This window comes from Hipposideros armiger, unplaced genomic scaffold (assembly GCF_001890085.2).
Source record: "Hipposideros armiger isolate ML-2016 unplaced genomic scaffold, ASM189008v1 scaffold_247, whole genome shotgun sequence".
Taxonomy (NCBI): domain Eukaryota; kingdom Metazoa; phylum Chordata; class Mammalia; order Chiroptera; family Hipposideridae; genus Hipposideros; species Hipposideros armiger.
The window spans coordinates 1,986,658-2,003,142 of NW_017731597.1; the positions used below are offsets into that span (position 1 = coordinate 1,986,658).

The following is a 16,485-nucleotide window of genomic DNA, read 5'->3' on the forward strand; positions in this document are numbered from 1 at the left end:
TGTATACTCGTCTTCAGTAGTTAAAGGGTTAATGAGGGAATTGTGTGTACGGTATTGCCTCGACCTCCCCTAAGCGCTATTTTCTTCATAACAATTTTTTCTATTTTCATTTTATTTCAGAGCATCGCGGGCCACAAAAAATTACCTCGAGGGCCGCATGCGGCCCGCGGGCTGCCAGTTTGACACCCCTGCTCTATTCAGATACACTTTTTCTTCTTAAAATACCTCTCTTCATTCCTTCCTATCAAATTTCAAGAAATCTTTCCTGTTCATTCCACATTTATCTACTTCCTCCGACATTTTTAGAGCTCTCCTTGTCTGGATATATATTTTTAAACTATCAGATGCGAAGATGGACAAGGACTCCACAGGCTAACAAATTCTGCCAGGGACTAGAAGTGTGACTTTACTTAGTGAGCTAATTTTTGTGAGTCTGCTTATCTGTAAAACTGGTTGGATATCACCCATTTCACATGGATTACTCTAAAGAATAAGATATATGTAAAGTCCCCCTACCATACTGCATAGCACAGAGTGTCCAATTGATGTTTGCTCCCTTATACCATCTATAAATTACTCTGTGACAAGGTTTCTTATCTTCCCAACCAGATGAAGTTACTTGAGGGTAGAAATGTACATCTTTTTCAATCAGCATATCAGCTTTGTAGCAACCAGCAAAGCACTAGGAGAGTTTAAACTTTTGATAAGCAGACCAATATATAAATATTGGATTAAAAAAAATTCCTGTGCTGGTCTACTTTATCCCAGGTAGAAACCAGTAAATCTCTTATGATGGAAATTTATAAAGTCACTCACCCCAAATTTGATGTTTAATAAGTGTGAAGCTATATGCTGGGACAACTGTTGACTACTAACATAAAGATTAAAATTTGCAGTATATAATAAAGGAAAACCCATTTATTCATGAATATGTAGCAAGGCTGAATTAAAAAAATTTTGGGGGCGGCCGGTTAGCTCAGTTGGTTAGAGCTCAGTGCTCACAACACCAAGGTTGCCGGTTCAATCCCCACATAGGCCACTGAGCTGTGCCCTCCACAGCTAGAATGAAACAACTACTTGACTTGGAGCTGATGGGTCCTGGAAAAACACACTGTTGCCCAACTTAAAAAAAAAAAAGAAATTGGAGGAATTTTACTTAAAAAAAAAAAAGATATTCATCATTCTACTTGTGATCATTACTGTGACAGAAATAAAAGAATAATAATAAAAAGATATGAAACACATTAAACACTACCTTTAAAAAACATATGCCCACAATGAACACTTAGGTAACATTAGGTAAATATATATATTTTCAGGTAAGTTAGGTAAATAAGCACACACTCATAGAAACACAGACACACCGTTATGTGCTAAAAAAAAATAAATAAAAGGAGCTAAGGGCTATACGAGTTTAAAGGACATGAGAGATTAACGTGATGTGGGCTGTAAGGATCAGGAGTGGCAGCTTTTATCTAGATTTTCAAGAACAGGCCCAGGACGGTGAGGAAGCGGCCCTGACTCAGTCAGCATATTTGAACTGGGGGGGGGGGGGGAGAATGACAGCCATTTGTAATCTCCTTATCGTCTATAATAGAGAACACAATGATGCCTGGCGCATTACAAGTGCTCACTTATTATGAGTGAATGAATGGAAAGTAAGTTGACTCCAGACCAGATCTTATCTTATCTTGTAGTCAGAGGTTTTAAAAGTTTTTCAGCAGACGGATGCTGTGATGAAAGTGGCATTTTGTAATAGTTGATCTAGCAGTAGCGAAGTCTCCCAAAGTAGCTACTCAGGAAACCACTGCAATTGATGATATCCTCTTATTCTTCTTTTCATTTCCCTTAACGTTTGTGTTTCTGTTCATATGTATTTACTTAATTTCGTAATGTCTTGGAAACAGTAATTGCTTCTGATATGGAATGAGATACACTGTGCCGACTCAACAAAAACTAATCACAGGAAAAACACATACGAGGTATAATCAACAAATACGGTGAATGTTTAAATTTAAAAATTTATTACAATAAAAGACACATTGCCATTAATCCCCCTCAAAATACTCCCCTCGCTTCGAACACACTTATTCCATCATTCTGGTCACTTTCTGGAGCAATTCTGGAAGTCCTCTTTCATGAGTGTCATGAGTTGCGCTGTTGTGGCCTCAATATCCTGAATCATTCTAACTTTGGGGAAGAGCCAGAAGTCGCATGGCGCCAGTTTCGGTGAATAAGGTGGATAAGGACACACTGTAATGTTTTTATTTGACAGAAATTGCTGTTCTAGAAGCAATGTGTGACACAGAACCTTTCTGCTGTGATCACAAAATATGGTGAATGCTGCTGCGGAGTGCCATCCAATGGAAAGGCAGGAATCTTCAATACAGGAAGTGGCGCGTTGAACCTTAGTAACAGTGTGTGACAAGTTTCAACTTGTTTGGTGCAGTCAGTCAGGTGTGAGCTACGGTTGAGAGGTGTGTTTTAGTGTGCCCTAAATCATTCTCCATTGTGACAACAGTCCGTGTCACACATCACTTCTGGTATAGGGCAATTTCTGTCAAATAAAAACATTAGTGTGTCCTCATCCACCTTATTCGCCGGATCTGGGACCGTGCGACTTCCGGCTCTTCCCCCAAGTCAAAATGACCATGAAAGGTAAATGTTTTGAATCGACTTAGGACGTCGAGGCAGCCACGACAGCGCAACTAAAGACACTCACAAAAGAGGACTTCCAGAACTGCTTCAGAAAGTGGCAAGAATGATGGGATAAATGTGTTCGAAGCGAGGGGGGGTATTTTGAAGGGAGTTAATGGCAATGTCTTTTACTGTAATAAATTTTTTAAAATTTAAACATTTACTATATTGTTTGATCACACCTAGTATTAAAAGCTTTGCAATGTAATCTGTATCTGAGATGACTTCTTAACAGTGCTCGATATCTGATGACATAGAAGGTGCCCCCAAAGAAGCTATCCTTGCCTATGGGATAAAACCACTTCTTCGTAAGACTAGTGTTGCTTTTAGATACCTGACAGTGCTTCCCCCCGTTGTAACACCTCTTCAATGTTGGCCACCATGATCCTCTGGACGTCTTGCAATTCAGTGTTGATGGAGCCTAGGTTTCTCCGAGCGCGACTGTCAATGTAGAGCTTCTTGGTTTTCTGGATGTAGGTATCTAGAAGGATGAAGAAAACAACCATTAACTTCTTTCATGTCCATCAAAGGACTGAAGTAGGGAACAGGGAGTTCTGAGTTTGGTCCTGGATCGCAACTATTCATGGTTAACCATGCTCCTGAATGAGTAGAGTATCAAGATTTGACTTTTGATTTCTTCACTTGTAAAATGTAAAGATATAATTAGATGACCATTCAGGAGAAATGTCTTTTGCACACCTTCGAATTAGTGCTATCAGGATCCTTAGAGAAATAAGACCCACTACAACAAGCCTTTCCTGAAAGCAGAAATTTTCAAACTGTACTCCTTGGACCCTTAGGGTTTCAGTAACTCTACATATTCTCTGAAAACGATGCTGGCAACAATCTAGCATTTCTATAGCCTAATATGGCAAAACAGTCACTCTCATAAAGTTGAAAAAATTGTCTTCAAGTGTTTTCTTTAACATACATTCCCAATTTCACTCTGTTCATAAACTTCAGGTAAAGCAAACATGTGATAGGAAATTTCCCCAAGTACCACTATAAAACCGCACTCTCCTTCATGTTTAGCCCATGTCTGTATTTCTCAGAACTATAAGAAGAATGACTTATTATTAAATATTGCATTCTTAACGTATGGAAAAAATCTAAAGTTACGTGTGCAGGACACCCTTCATTTGCCTCTTTAGGTCTCCTCGGCACCCTTCTGCACCCTGCTTTTGCCCTGGGAAGCTGACCTGCGTGGATTACATCAGTGGGCTCCTTGCCCTTTGGCGTCCAGTTAGGTTCTGTCAACGGGGGAGCAGTTGTAGGAAAGAGTAGGAAAGAAGAGAGTAGGAAAGAAGAGAGAACAGTGAAGCAGGGGGTTTGTTCCCCTAACTTCTCCCAGAGAAGTCACTTTGGGCTGGCAGTATCCCTCCCTAAAAGTTACGGCTTAAGTTGGCCTTCCCCGTGCCAGCCCTGCTCCTTTCTCTCATCCTCTAAGGCCTAGGGTGGTAACAATTACCGTGTTACGGTCTCAGTGCCTGTGGTTCACCTATAACCTGTTCATATCTTTGTATGTAATCCTTTAAGCTAACTTGAGTGTACCAGCTATTTCGTGTGTGACCTTTGACAATAGTCTAATTTTTTTCTTGGGTTTACTGGACCACTATTGTTTACAAAGTAAAAATTGAAAAACCATACACTAAAAAATTGAGCACTTGGAGAGTTCACAGTTATGCAACACTGGAGTGTTTTGCTATATTTTCTTTATTTCTAAAAAGCGAGATGACTTACTTATCTGGCAAACTTGAAACACTTCAGAAAATTCAGAGATAGTGAAAACTAATTTCTTCTTTTACCTAACAATGTCAGTGATGTAGTCTGATCATTCTTGTTCTCACTTCCTGTACTTACCGTACTGAGGGCATTTCCTTTGCTCTATTGCCATTAGATACTTCAACAGGTCTGACCAGTGATGTGTCTTTCTATAATTGTACAAATATGGACACCATGCTCTGCATGTAGTAAATGTCATCCCCCAATACCATATATCTTTTAGTACTTAAAAAAAAATATTAAAGAACCTTATTCTCCTAAAAGAAACAAAATACCATTCTTTCTTATTTCCAAATAATGAGCCTTACTGTGAGTGTGTGTGGGGGGGGGGGTAAAGGAGGGGTGGGGGCGGTGGTATGTGTGTGCGTGTTGGGGAATAGAAGAACTCAGTTATTACATGCCAATCAAGCAGCTCTTTAGACACAGTTCTTGACCCTAATGGAGAATCAAAACAAATAACAGAAAAGGGCAAAGGGCAATAAGTTCTATGGGGAAAAGGTCAAAGGACTAGAGAAAGAAGCCTCATTCATTCAAAAGGACAAAATGAGGGCCGGCCAAGTGGCTTGTTGGTTAGGAGTTGGCTAGGGAGTGCGAGCTCTGAGCAGCAGGGCTGCCGGTTCAGATCCCACATAAGCCAGTGACACTGCGCCCTCTACAGCTAAGATGGTGAACAACAGCTCGTCCTGGAGCTGGGATGCCGAGAGTTGCCAGCGACAGCGCAGGCTGCAGTGGGGCTGTCCGGCAGCGGGCGTGAGCTGCCGTGAGCCGCAGTGAGCGGCCGTCCAATGGCCAGTGACCGACTTCCTCAGCCGGGAAGAGCACAATGATCACAATACCAACATGGGCCAGTGAAGCAATGTCTTCCACAACTAGACTGAAGAGGAAAAGGACAGCAACTTGTCTGTTCCCCTTCCCGGATTCCCCAACACTGTTCCCTCCCCCAATTCCCCAATAAAATCTTAAAAAAAAAAAAAGGACAAAATGAGATGGAATGGAAGAGGCAGACTTCAAAACTTCAGTAAGTAAACATCAGTGAAATTGTGTCAAAATTTTATCAGTGTTAACAAATAGTTTCTCCATATTTTTTGCTTCTTTGATAGAGAGATGAGGAGCAAAAACTTACCAAACTCAATAAAGGAATAGGGTCTAGACACAGTGGGCACCTTCTTCCCATGCTGTTCATCAAACTCTGAATGTAAATCCTCTAGGTAGGCAAAAGCCAACTTCTTAGGGAAGGCAGCTTCACACAAAACCAAATAACACACCCCTTGCTCAATAATGTAGCTGGAGAGACAAAAAAGCAAGAAAAAGCTGTAGTGTAACGATACCTCCAACAACATGAAGCAGATGCTTGAGGTGGCATACAAACTTTTGAAAACATTCCAACCTAAGCCCTTTGAGGCTAACTGAATCAGAAAGCCAATTTCAAACCACAAATCCTTGGAGCCAAAAAGCAAATCTCTTCCCATTATTAGGCATCCATTCCAAAAGGAGTATTTAGACATGTTTATTATAATTGTTTATTCATTACATAATTCTTCAACTAAAATATCTTAATGCCTAAGGCTTTTTCTTGAACACCCCACCCATCCTTTGATTATGTATGATAAACTAGTATACACATATTTAAACTCCTTCCAGCTGTAAGAAAAACAGTGAAACTGAAAATTTTTGTGGATACCCGACAGTTGGAAAGTTAATGCCACAATATTTACTGGGCACAGAAAAGAATGACCTCCGGACTAGTAACATTCCCTAATTTCTAGGGCAGAAGAACTCTGAATCAACTGGACACTATCCAGTTACAAAGCCGACTTCCTCTTGTGAGAGTGACTACATGTCTGAAATATTCTTGGAAAGAGGTTAGGCTACGCAGTGGTTTTCAAATGTCTTTTTAGCCACAGTACTCTAGTTCAGCAACAATTACCTTCAGAACAATCAATATAAACAGCAAATAAAATCAGTTCTCTCGTTTAAGTAGGAGTTTAAGGACCCAAAGCGTTACACATACTGTCGCCTCGCAGCTGCCTTCGAATGCTCCTGCGCACTGATCCTTTGAAGTCATAAGGGAGTGTCTTGGAATGCTATAAGACCCAAGGGAATGATCTCGGTAAAGCTTCCTTATCCCGTCCCTGCCCTTTCTATGTGCCTCCTGAGGTATCCTAGGACTCCACAGTATTGCTTAGAATCTATTATTTGATCTCTCAGGCCCTTTTAAACAACAATGATGATGATGATGGTGGTGAAAATAACGCTGTTGCCCTATCTCCTCTTTGCACACCTGAATTAACTGGTCTCCCTGCCTTCAGTCTAGACCATCTTCTAAACCACCAGTTTTATTCCTAAAATGTAAATACAACCATATTACTCTGCTTAAAAACTCTAGGCGTTGCCTAATAACTATAAAACAAACCACACTCCTTGGTATTGCATTTGTATAGCCCTCCAAGACAAGTGTAGGCCGCATTCCATCATATATCCCAACACAACAATGACATGCCGTTCTCCCACAAGCTAGGGAGTTCACGTCCTCTTGAACTTCTACTTATATTGTATTTTTCTAACTGTAATACTCTTTGATGTACCTGGGGAAACCTCATTAATTGTCATATACTTGATTCCACTACAATTTTTTTCTGTGAAATTTCTCTGTATTCTCCCTCCCTCTATCCTCTTTCCTCAAACTGACTCCCTACAACAGGGAATGTACTGCTTCCTTCTCTCTGTTCCCAAAGCATTTCATTTATATCCCAATGATGGCACTTCTTGCCCTAAGGTATTATAGTATAGTTGTTTGCATATGTGTTTCTCTGCTAATGAGAGGATGAGCTCATTAAAAGCTATGGACATTAAAGGCAGGGCTTAATACAAGGTCTGGTAGAGAATAAATCTTTAAGAGATTAACTCTTGGATGGAAATAAAGGATGAAATAAGATTATAAAGGTCCCAAAGGAATCAAGCAGAAGAAAACCTCTTTTCAATTCCTTGAGAACTTTCCTAGGTCTTTTGCTCCTAACCCGTGGTAGAGATAAAGATACTACATAATTAAGTGCCTATAAATTTTTTGATGTTAAAAATTAGATTTATAATGTTTCATATACTACACAAATTACTATCTTATGAAACTTAATATCCACTACTTTCTTAACCAATTGGCCAAGGTTTTTGTTTTGGTTTTATATACTTGTTTTTTATGGGTGGAGGTTTCTTTTTTCCCCTTTTAAGTTAAACAGAGCAGGTTGCTCCCAGGTCTGTATTATCTTAGTATCTGAGTTCCTAAAATAGCAAGGTTATTCAGCTCATCCTTTTCTAATTTCCCTCTGATCTTCTTGTCCTTTCTCTTTTTTTTACAGCCTTCAAACTCAACATGTATTAAACATAAATACCAATTATCTGTGGATGATTTGAAACCATTAAGTCTCTCTGATCTCTCTCTCAGCTGGATGCATTATCTATAACCACTGACTGAGAAGCTCTTAAGTGATCTTTGATAATTTCCTTTCTTTCTAAATAATAAGTAACACTTATTGATTCTTCTCTATGTGCCAGGCAAGAGATATACATGGATTCCCTCACGATCCTCACAAAACTATGATTATTGTCCCTATCTTGTAGAGGAAACTGAGGCCCGAAGGGGAACATGTGAGTTGTTCAAGGTTATGTTGTTAGTAAATGTTTGAGCACGTGTATTAACCTACACGTGTCTGGCTCCAAGAAGCTCCTAAAGCAAAAAGTTATCTGTCATTGCATGATGGGTACAGCATTTACTAGACATAGGGTATCAGGTTAAATTATTGTATGCAAATTGAATAAACACATCAAGATTTTAGTTTTGCAGAATTAGGGCCAGGGAAGTTATTTCCCTTAAAGGTATATTTACTTTTAAAAAACTGTTACCATTCTCATTAGGTGTTACTTACATTTACTGTATTTCATACTTAAATGATCACAAAGATATCAGGATTATACTCACTGAAAAGTCATGGCGCCAGCTTCCAAGGTACATCTGGTCGGGGACTGTTCATTCAGCTTTCGGAACAGTTGCTTAGCCTGACTCTGGTACTGCTGCAGGTCGCGGCCAGACTGAAAGAAGACACCTTCCCTTAAGAATTTTGCACGAAAATAACACTGCATGAATTAGTGAGAAGCATCAGATTATGAGGACACTATGTGAATAAGATCCTTCATTTATAGGTAAGATTCATTTAAACAAACAAGGCCTACTTTTAGAACAAAAAGGAAGGAAAAACTCCTAGTTCTTTAAGAAAATCACATTAATTTGCTAAGAAGCAAAAGTGTACTTTAACTGTCAATCCAGTGTCTTTCTATTGGGTTGTCGGAAAAGTCATGACGTATTTTTGCAACGAAAAACATAGAAAAAATATGTCATGACTTTTTCGACAACCCAATACTATTAGGTCAGTGCCTCCTCTTAAGCCATTTCGTTTGCATAGCACCTGGCACAAAACTAGGCATGTTCTATATTCAGGGGAAAACCCTGGAAACAAGTGATCAACCTCATTGCTATGCTGGAATATCAAGCAAAATCTTCCACAAAGTGTTACAGTATTGAGCATTTCGGCAAAACTAAATGTGTGCACCGTGACTGCAAATCATTATGAACACTGTACCTGCAACTAGGTAAAAATGAACAAGAGTAAGGACAAAGATTGGAAAGTCAAGATATCCTCTACTGAATAAATCTACTTGGTTCCCAAGTTTGGATAGCAAAAGTTTGGGTAGGAAGAAGATATGTGCACACAAAAATGAAAATAATAATATTCAGATATTAGAATAAAAGGTAATATTTCCCTGAACAATTTATAAATGATTCCACAATTTTGTTTTTTAAAAAAGGGAAACGTCGGGGTAGCCGGTTAGCTCAGTTAGAGTGCAGTGCTCAGAACACCAAGGTTGCCGGTTCGATCCCCACATGGGCCACTGAGTCTGTGCCCTCCACAACTAGATTGAAACAACTACTTGACTTGGAGCTGATGGGTCCTGGAAAAACACTGTTTGCTCCCCAATAAAAAAGAAAATTAAAAGAGAAAAGTACCTTAAAAAATTTATTTAAAAAAAAGGGAAACGTCTACTGGGGGAAATAACAGTGTCCTTAAAAGGAGAAGAACCATACCTCACTCACCTACTAGACCCAAGAGGGAGAAGAGGCACATGAAGAATGGGAAGTAAATATACGTTATTTATTCATCTACATACTGGGGGGAGGGACCTTTTGCCATATGATGGGAAGGAATTATTTTATTTTTGGATTATTTATTTTGGTTCGAATGACAGAACCTAGTCTCTCCTTGATAGATGTCTAATACCTACATGTTTAAATAGAGAAGTGTTTATACAAGGTTTGCCCAGGGACTGGACCTGAGATCTAACTTTGAGAAAGTACAAAGTGAAACCTTAAAATTCTAGATAGTGAACCGCTGAGCTAAGGCTAAAGACCAGGAAACAGTAATAAAATTGTGTAAGTGACAGATAAGCAATGTACAAATAGAGGTTTCTAAGCTGTATTTAAAATGGGGAACTGGAAGGGCACACCAAAACCACAGTGGGATACCACCTCATACCTGTCAGAATGGCTGTTATCAAAAAGACAAGAAATAACAAGTGTTGGCTGGGATGTGGAAGAAAAGAAACCCTTTCTTCCCCCCTACTGTAGGTGGGAATGTAAATCAGTAAAGCCACTATAGAGGTTCCTCAAAAAATTAAAAAATAGAGCTACCATATGATCCAGCAATTCCACTTCTGGGTACTTATCGGAAGAAAACAAAAACAGTAATTTGCAAAGATATATGCACTCCTATATTCATTGCAGCATTATTTACAATAGCCAAGATATGGAAACAATCTAAGTGTCCATCAGTGGATGAATGGATAAAGATGTGGTGTATGTATACAATGGAATACAGCTATTAAAAAAACAGAATCTCACCATTTGCAACATCATGAATGGAACTTTGAAGGCACTACACTAAGTGAAATAAGCCAGAGAGACAAATACCATTTGACCTCACTTACGTGTGAAATCTAAAAAAACAAAAAAAAACCAAGCTCAAAGACACAGTGAACAGATTGTGGGGGTGGGGGGTTGGGGGTGGGGTGAAATGGGTAAATGTGGTCAAAAGGTACAAACTTCCAGTTATTAAATAAATAAGTCATGGGGATATAAATGTACAGCATGGTGACTATAGTTAATAATACTGTATTACATATTTGGAGGTTGCTACGAGAGTGAATTTTAAATGTCATTACAAGAAAAAAAAGAACTTGTAACTATGTATGGTGATGGATGGTAATTATACTTATGTTATTGACCCTTTCACAGTATATACAAATACTGAATCATTATGTTGTACACCTAAAGCTAATAGGTCAACTTTATCTCAATAAAAAATAACTAAAATAAAAATAAAATAGTAAACTTAAAATATAAATATGAATAATGAAATAAGTATGAGGTGAACCAGGGGAGTTAGAGACCATTAGAAGTGTCAATTTGTACACTTATCTCACTTAGCACTGTCCTTACAGCAATGATTTGTTATAATGTGCTCATTTGAGAAATATTTCTATAACACATATACATATATCTGTGCATGTATATATGTACACATACAGTTTTTTTATATATTAACAATGCTTTAAAATAATTAACATAATATATTACCACTATCATATTAAATGATGTTGCTTATATATGTATTTTTTTCATGACTGGTCAGCCAGTAAAGGAGAGAGAATCCTATCACATGCTTTGAACTAGTGCACAATATCCCACGTTCCTAAATGTGAATGGTACTTGCCAATCTGTTTGCTTCACCATGCCATTAGGTGGCGTTTGGAAGAGGTCTGACCCCACAACAACAGATAAAAGGAATGCAAATAAAGTTGGAAATGCTACTAAAAGTGCCAAGAAATAATATCAACATAAGATTAATGATTTTTCAACCTTGGCTTCACACTAGAATCATCTGGAGATCTTAAAAAAACAAAAAAAACAACAAAAAAGACTCATGCCCAATGTCCACTCTCAAACCAATTAAATCAGTATCATGCACATGGAACTCATACATTGCCATTTTTAAAATAACCGCAACCACCGATGTTAAGTATAAGTTTTCTGACAGCTAAAGGCAGGTAAGCACCTTAAAGTTTACTTTATATTTGAGAAGACAAACTTGCCCAAGAATGTGAGGCCATGAAGGAAGGCAGCTAGGATATGAACCCAAGCAGCCTGGCTCTGTCTGGAGCCCTGCGCCTAAGCATGCTGTACCAGCTCTGCAAGAAAACTGCTTCAGGGCCAGCCAAGTGGCGCGGTGGTTAAGAGCTGGCTTGGGACACGAGAGGGCCCCGGTTCGGATCCCACATATGAGGGCCAGTGACACTGCTCTCTACAGCTAAGATGCTGAACAACAGCTCAACCTGGAGCTGGGCTGCTGTGAGTCGCCCGGGAGGGCGTAGGCTGCAGCCCCTGCTGCAGCAGGTTGCCGTGGGCTACCGTGTGTAGCCAGCAGCCACCGTGAATGGCCATCCAGAAGCCGGTGACTGATCTGCCTCACGGGGATGAGTGCAATGATGGTGCCAACTTGGGCCAGTGAAGCAACATCCCCCACAACTAGACTGAAGAACAAAAGGACAGCAACTTGTCTGCTTCCCTTCCCCCAATTCCCCAGCGCTATTCCCATCCCCCAATTCCCCAATAAAAAAAATCTTTAAAAAAAAAGAAAACTGCTTCAGTGCTGGCAGGTCCACCTTCGAGGTGTGTCTTACCAGTCACATTAAATCTAATTCACAGGAAATACTCCTGAAACCATGTGGCAGCACTGATCTAGAGCTCACAAAACAGCATAATCACTGCTTTACAGATAAACCCTCCGTGTGCTTTCACAATTAAAGTCACAAAGGATCCACGGTCAGCCAGTCTACCCAAAAATAGCTAGATAAGATGTCCTAATTCTGTTTCCTACTTCATCCAGAACAGGCTTGAACCTTGTATACACTATAATGGAACGATACCTGTTAGTATTCCAATAATGAGGAGGATGGGAATGTCTGGACAAATTAACTTAATGAAATAAAATGAATTTGAGGTCATCCAGTAGCATATTTAGGATTTGGTTCTGTATATGATATAGTAAGTACAGGGTAGTATTTTGCCACACAACCACAGTACTTTTTATTTCTGTCACCTAGGACTGCTGCACAACTAGTTATTAATTATTAAATGCCATGCCATCTGTAGCCTTTACAAGCATGTTTAGCTAAACTCTTATTTCTAAATCCCTGATAAACTCAGCTGGTCAAAGGCCAGCAGTACGGCCTTTTCCTCTAAAAGCAATTACAGTAAGGTAATTAATCAGACCTCAATGGTGGGGGAAGTTTCATTGTAAACAGACTATCTGCTTTTTCGGAGCGCCCTGCTGTCTGTTAGATTAGCTCTAACAGCGTCTTCAAGTTCACAGAGCTGGGGCAAAATGAAAGAGAAGAGAATATAGTTCATTTTGAGGTAGAACAGAAAGGTAGATTTAGAAATTGCAAACATCTGAAAAGGAGAAACACAGCAGAAAGGGAGAAAAAAATAGATTATCAGTAAGAGCATCTAGGTTGGAAGAGATAAGTTCATCTCTCTACCTGCCCTACCTACCTACGTTCCTGATTAAGCAGAGGAAATTGCGTATGATGCTCTGCCTATATCATTTTTTTATTTGACTTTCATTGTATTATCTGAATAACCATTCATCTCCAGTTATAAGTCAGCTTGTACATGAACTAGCACAGCAACTGCCCTGAAATATGATATCCATTATCAGTATAAATAATTGAGAAAGTACAGTGAATTATTTGGCCTGAACAATTACGGTACTAAACTATAAAACTATCTGGTCAAGATATCCAATAGTGCTACTGACATGTAAGGTGTAGAGACCCAGGGAGTTGCCAGACATCCTACAATGCACAGAACAGCTTCCCACAACAAAAAAACTGCCCGTTCAAAATGTCAACAGTGCCAAAGAAACCCTGATAAAAAATTCCATTATGCTACTTATTAGCTGTGACTTTACCCAACACACCTATCCTCTCTAAACCTCAGAGCTTTCTCATCTATAAATGGGGATAATAACAGTACCTATTGGTAAGAAAATTGAATGAAATCATACACTTATAGGCTTAGCACAGTCTTGGTATGTAGTAGGTACTCTAGAAATGTTCTGTATACTATTATAATAGTCACAATAAGTCTAGAATTGATATTTTTGCAGATATTAAAGATTTAGGACTTTATCATTCAAAGTCAACATTTCTAAAGGAAGTCACCATGGAATTACAATCACGAAAATATTTTTGTGTAAAGTTCCTCTTCTTGTCAATTAAACAAAGCAACCCATCTTGGTTGACTGATACCTAATTTGGAATTAAATTAAGAAACACAAACTAATATGTCAATTTTTCAATAAAGCATCAAGACAGAGAATAAGGGCCTACAAATATTAAGTAGACATCAAATCCACTGTGTATTCTTTGCCCACATTGGATTTCAATGCAATTAGGAAACTGACCAGATTTTCCCCCCTTTTAGGAAAACTATTTCTCCATCATAGGACATACCCTTGAAGGAAAATTTCCCCATACCATCTCCCTTCTTCAAATCATGTTCCCGCATTCATTTGAACACTCTCCTTCGGCAGAGAGGTTCTAGAAAATTCTTAACAAATTGGAAGAGAGAAAAATATTTCACAATTGAAAATGCAAGGCATGCTCTGTTTTTTCATTTTATATCAATGTTTAAACTTTGTTTTATTGAATGAATAGAAGACATTTCACTCGTCACGACTTGCAACTTCATAATGTGGATCACTGTGCTTCTAAAATTGAAAGTAAACATATTTCCATATCAAACCAGAAAGGCATATAACCAAAGAGCTTTCATTATTTCTAGACACTACTGTCAGTTTAGATACCATTTCTTCTGAGAAGACTTTCCTAATCTCCTAAAACCAACTTAGATACCTTTTCCAAATTTCCTCCTCTTCCATAGCAGTTGCACTACATTATAACTGATTTTTACTTATCTGGCTTTTCCACTAAACTGTAAGCTTCATGAAAGTAGGGACTGTATCTTCTAATCCCCTGCATTAGCACCATGCTTGGCACACTTGATGTGCCTAATAAGGCTTTTTTTCATGAATACATGAATGAAAAGTCCAAGAAAAGATATGTGCAAAATAATTTTTTCTACAACTCATCGTTTTTTTTAGGCCTTGAGTTTTTGTTGTTGTTGCTGTTTGTTTGTTTTTAACTACTTAGGTTGTATGAGAAAGTAAAATAAAACTGATTAAATAAGTTATAAAAATTTCATTCTCATCCTCTCTTCTTCAGGGACCTCCCAACCTTGCTCCAGAAACTTGTCTCACACCAGAAATTTCCCTTGTGAGTCTAAGGCACAAAGCAAGCTCCCTTTCAGGATATCTGGAGTTGTATTTTAATCCATTCAATACATTTCTGAGCACCTACTAGCATAAAGCTGCTCTTGTAAAAGCTATGCGAAACACAAAGATGAACTAAGATCTGTCGTTTGCCTGCTAGGAAACTGTATTAAAAGACAAAGGAAAATAGTAAGATAAAGGTATAAAGCGTTAACAGGAACGTAACACAGGGGTTATAATTCCAATAGTAGGAATTTATGAAAGGAGGTGGGAATTGGGCTTAACCTTGAAAGAAGGTGCTGCATTGAACTTCAAACAGGTGCTTATATGTGGCAATATTACCTCACCCGCTTTCAAAAGATGCCAGCAAGCTAGGTCAAGGATCAGGTGCAAGAGCTGAAGGAGCTGATTTAACCCAGGGCCTGTCCGTCAACTTTATTAGCAGCAAAAAAATTAGAAATCCTGAATTTTCACTAAGTCCCTAAAGAGTTACAGGACTCGGGGCGATCACAACCAGCCGGACCCATCCCGTCTCTCCAGAGAGTTTTCTTTTGTTTTAGGAGAAACAGGTAACGCACAAATCTACCTCCGGTTTCAGGACAGATTTCTTCTAACAGGTAATCTCTCCATTGTCAAAAGATAAAAAGAGCACTTCAGAGGGGTCGGGAGTGCCTGGGAAGTCGCAAGGCTCTCCCGCGTCCCAAGAAGGAATCCAGTGTTGAGAGCACTCTGGCAGGGATTTGGGGTCGCGAGAACCTGATAGCTCACCTGTTCGTCCTCCTGCATCGAGGCGGCCAGCGGGAGCCCGTCCGCCACTCGGGCGATCATCGTGAGTAAGACCATCTTCACAGGCTACAGGGACCCAACACTGGCCCTCACGGCCGTCGGCGTCCTCCTGACTTCCTCCGCCGCTACACCAGTCACACCTCTCTTAGCGCCCAAAGGACCAGCTGCCTGCGTCTCAGCTTCCCGCTGAGGTGGCCGGAAACGAGTTCCAGAGCTTTCCACTACCGGTCCCCAGAATTGGCTTCCCACCGAGAACCACAACTTCCGGAACATTGGTTCCGCCGTCTCTCCACCTTCAGCAGCTTCCAAGGCCTCGCTCACGTTTCTGGATTTCGAGCTTCGAATAAACCTTGACCCTTGAGGGGGCGTGACACACACACACTGAAACGGGAATTTTCTAGTTCCTGATACTTTAAGTTTGGGGAGAGGGCTGGGTAGGATGGTGGGAGCCAATGGGTACTTAGATGAAGGGTATGTAAAAAAAACCGTAGGGCCGGCCGAGTGGCACCATAGTTAAGAACTGGCTTGGGATGCTAGAGGACCCGGGTTCGGATCCCACATATGAGGGCCAGTGACACTGCCCTCTATAGCTAAAGATGCTGAACAACAGCTCAACCTGGAGCTGGGCTGCCGTGAGTCGCCAGCGACAGCGTAGGCTGCAGCCCCTGTGCCAGTGGGTTGCCATGGGCTACCATGTGTAGCCAGCAGCCAGCGTGTGTAGCCAGCAGCCAGCGTGAGCGGCCAGCAGCCAGCGTGAGCGGCCAGCAGCCGCAGTGAGCGG

At 39.9% G+C, this 16,485-nt stretch overlaps 1 protein-coding gene across 1 annotated transcript in view; it reads right to left on the reverse strand.

Moving 5' to 3' along the window:
* Positions 1-15,923, reverse strand: part of SEC22B (SEC22 homolog B, vesicle trafficking protein) — a 20,112-nt gene extending 4,189 nt beyond the window's left edge. The window contains exons 1-4 of the mRNA XM_019655840.1: positions 15,687-15,923; positions 8,453-8,562; positions 5,603-5,763; positions 3,032-3,178 (exon numbers count right to left, since the gene is read on the reverse strand). Of these exons, the coding sequence (XP_019511385.1) occupies positions 3,032-3,178; positions 5,603-5,763; positions 8,453-8,562; positions 15,687-15,761 (493 nt within the window). The 5' untranslated portion in view covers positions 15,762-15,923. The remainder of the gene's footprint in view (positions 1-3,031; positions 3,179-5,602; positions 5,764-8,452; positions 8,563-15,686) is intronic.
* Positions 15,924-16,485: the final 562 nt, after the last annotated feature.